The 3,421-nt window shown below is 57.1% G+C and overlaps 1 protein-coding gene across 1 annotated transcript in view; it reads left to right on the forward strand.

Moving 5' to 3' along the window:
- Positions 1-172: 172 nt before the first annotated feature.
- OTUB1 (OTU deubiquitinase, ubiquitin aldehyde binding 1) overlaps positions 173-3,421 on the forward strand; it is a 12,957-nt gene continuing 9,708 nt past the window's right edge. The window contains exons 1-3 of the mRNA XM_017892629.1: positions 173-1,136; positions 2,758-2,819; positions 3,075-3,173. Coding sequence (XP_017748118.1) covers positions 1,079-1,136; positions 2,758-2,819; positions 3,075-3,173 — 219 coding nt within the window. The 5' untranslated portion in view covers positions 173-1,078. The remainder of the gene's footprint in view (positions 1,137-2,757; positions 2,820-3,074; positions 3,174-3,421) is intronic.

Raw genomic sequence — 3,421 nt, forward strand, 5'->3', positions numbered from 1 at the left:
AAAAAAAACCCAAACAAAATTAAACGTAATTTTAGATAATTCACAGGGAACTTAAATAAATTATAAAGATTCCATGTATCCTTTACTCAGTCTCCCCTGCCCCACTAACATCTTGCAAAATGTAGTAAAGCCTACACCAGAATACTGACACAGTCAGGGTATTGCGCATTTCCACCTTCGCAAGAATCCAGACTTTCCCTTTCATAGCTACATCCACTTCCCTCCAGCACCTCTACTTGACTCTTGGCAACCATTATTTTCCTTTTTTGTGAAGTCTTTGCTTTTATAAAGACCCTGCTTCAGTGGTGGCTCGTGGCTGGAATCTCAGCTACTCTTCAGGCAGGGCCCGAAGATCGCTTGTGCCCAGGAGTTCGAGCTTACCCTCTGCAACATAGTGAGACCCTTTCTTTTCTTCCTTCTTTCTTTCTTTTTTTTAAAGGCCCTGCTTTGTCACAACCAGGACACAGAGCCCAAAGTTAGGTCTTGAGGCTTTGGACTTGACACCAAGGGACGCCGTCTCCCTGGCGGAAGCAGCTCACCAAAGCCGGCAGAGAACCCAGGCTCCGTGGGGCCACGATGTGGGGCTCCGCGGGCGCCCCGGCGTTGGCCGACTTCCTGTCTCCTGGGCCAGATGCCGCTCCGCACTGCAGCAATGGTCGCATGCTGTGCGTGCCGAAGCCCGTAGCAGGAATGCTGCCATTGGTGATTTTAATTTCACCTTCCTACTTCTCTCAATAACACGATCCGCGGTTCAAACTCCAGGGAAAAGAAAACGGAATTGGCTCCAGGAGGCTCTGCAATCACCACTGGGAACTTTGGGAGGCTGGGAAGATGAAGACAAACCACTGTGTGGGGTGGAGATGCGGACCCGGGGCGGCCGGCCTCTCCTACAGGTCTCAGGTCGGTGGGCCTGGCGTGCCAGCACCTGCCACTGGAGTGGAAGCCGATTCCTTGACAACGCCTAAGGGGATCCCGTTGCTAGGGCCGTTGCCAAGGCGGGGCCACGAGGAGGGGCTCACTTCCGGGAGGAGGGCAATTGGCAACCCGGAAGCGGTCGGCAGTGCGGCGCTGTTTAAAGATGGCGGCGGAGGAACCTCAGCAGCAGAAGCAGGAGCCGCTGGGCAGCGACTCCGAAGGTACAGATCCAAGGAGGGATGTCCGGCCCAGGCTAGTGGGGGCGATGCCGGGCCAGCTGCTCCCGAGGAGGGAGGGGAGGCAGGGCTGCGGGCCCTGCGGTCGAGGTGCGCGGGGGGTCCCTTCCTCCACCTCCGCTGCCTCCCCTCCCCCTCACAATGGAAGGAGCCACCGCAGCGACCCCCGGCCGGGAGGGAGGACGGGCGAGGCGGGCCAAGGCCGGCGGCCCTTCTCCATCGTGCGCGCCCGGGGCGGGGCCTGGGCCGCCCCGCCCTCTGCCCGGCCCCTGGACTCCTGGCTCCAGGGGCCCCGAGCCCTCCCGCCCCGGTCCTCGCAATCAGGCTGAGGCCTAGGCCAGGGCCGAGCCCCCCGGCCTGCTCCAGCGGCGACCCGCGCCTTGACGGCCTCAAGTTTCGCTGGGCTACGGAGCACAAAGGTCCGGGCGGGCCGTTCGGGATGTCGCAGGCGGCCCTGGGATGTGAGGGGCCGCGGGATCTGTCCCTGAGGCCTGCGACTTTTTCTGGTAGAGCCGCTTCTTCTGGCCTTGCAGCCCCTTTCCACCTGCCTAGGCATTGTTAGTCTCCTGAGGAGATGGGCCTTTAAAAAATGGTCCCACTGTCTTTTCCCGCCTGTGAGTTGGGCCCTGGGGACCGCTTAGGTCATTGGGTGGCAGGGACAGCTCTTTTGCAAAGCAGTGCGAAAAGGGTAGGTCGACGCCCAGCCAAGAATTTGGGATGGCGAGCCCCAAAAGGGTTGACCTTAAAAGTCATTCAGCACACACACCTCATTCTCACCGAACACTTGTGGGAACGAGAAGTGGGAAAACTGGGTCCTGGAAGGGACTTGTTCACGATGACATTGAGAGAGAGCCAGGACCCAAATTCAGGTGTCGTGGCTACTCACTGATAGCTGCTCACCGTGGGGTTGACAGGGTGGAGCTGCCCAGCTGACTAATAATCCTAGAGCACGTGCTGGTATGCCTCTAAGAAAGGTGGGGGTACTCGCCCCATTTTACAGTTGAGGAAAGGTCTCAGCCATGTGGTAGCCAAGGATAGGTATTGTGCTGAAGAGGTCAGCCTGGAATTAGACAAACCTGGGTTTGACCACAGGTCTTTGCTAGTTGTGACCTTGGGCAGATTGCTTCACCTCTCTGCATTTATTTTGTTAATTGTAAAATGGGCACCATTAACAATATCCAGCACCACAAGAGGATGAAGGCGGTGATGGAGTAAAGTGCAGGCTCACAGGAAGCTCTCCTCCAGCCCAGGAGTCTGCCTCCTCGTCCTACTTTCTGCAAGAGACCACGCCTGGCCCCAGAACATGCCCAGGCTGCTGGGAAGTGATGTTAACGGGAGGAAGAGGGTGTCAGAGCTGGAAGAGTGCACCTTAGGGGTACCACGGTGCACCTGTGCCCCTTCATTTTAAAGATGAGGAAATGAAAACCCAGAAGGGGAAGGGACTTTGCCAAGATGACACAGTGGAAGTGGAGCAGAATGTAACCCACCTGTTTCCAGATTCTAAGCCTGTCCTCCTGCCCCTGGGCTGCTGTTGTCCCTGGCCCAACTGCCTGCAGTGGAGACGGCCAGGACCCCCTGTAATCCTTGGCTTTTTTCCTTTTCCCAGGTGTTAACTGTCTGGCCTATGATGAAGCCATCATGGCTCAGCAGGACCGAATTCAGCAAGAGGTGAGGGGCTGCAGTGGGCAAGGGAGGCAGTGGCCAGCAGCCCCATTGTGGAAATGCATAGGCTGGGCTTGAGGCCTGTTGTCTGTCTCTACTTTGGAAGCTCCCTCCTTCCTAGGCTATGCTAGGTACTGGTGCTTTTCTGGGGGTTGCTATGTCACTGGGTGACCAGCCCAGCCCTTTTGTAGTTATTCTGGCTGTTAGGCATGGGTCACTCCGTCTCCCTGCTGGGACATGACAGATCCCTGCCTCCTCCAGATTGCCGTGCAGAACCCTCTGGTGTCAGAGCGGCTGGAGCTCTCGGTCCTATACAAGGAGTATGCTGAAGATGACAACATCTATCAACAGAAGATCAAGGTGGGAGCCTGGCCAGAGTGGGTGGGAAGCACCCTGGGGATGGGGCAGGAGGGTGCCTGCTTCAGACGTGCTTCCTGCTGGGTCTGTCACCTGAGGGAATGGGGTGTTGGAGGACACCTCTCGTTACTGGTTCTTTCTTTTTTTTTTGAGATGGGGGTCTTGCTCTGTCGCCCAGGCTGGAGTGTAGTGGCGCGATCTTGGCTCACTGCAAGCTCTGTCTCCAGGGTTCATGCCATTCTCCTGCCTCA

Source organism: Rhinopithecus bieti, unplaced genomic scaffold (genome assembly GCF_001698545.2).
Source record: "Rhinopithecus bieti isolate Rb0 unplaced genomic scaffold, ASM169854v2 scaffold_1017, whole genome shotgun sequence".
NCBI lineage: Eukaryota > Metazoa > Chordata > Mammalia > Primates > Cercopithecidae > Rhinopithecus > Rhinopithecus bieti.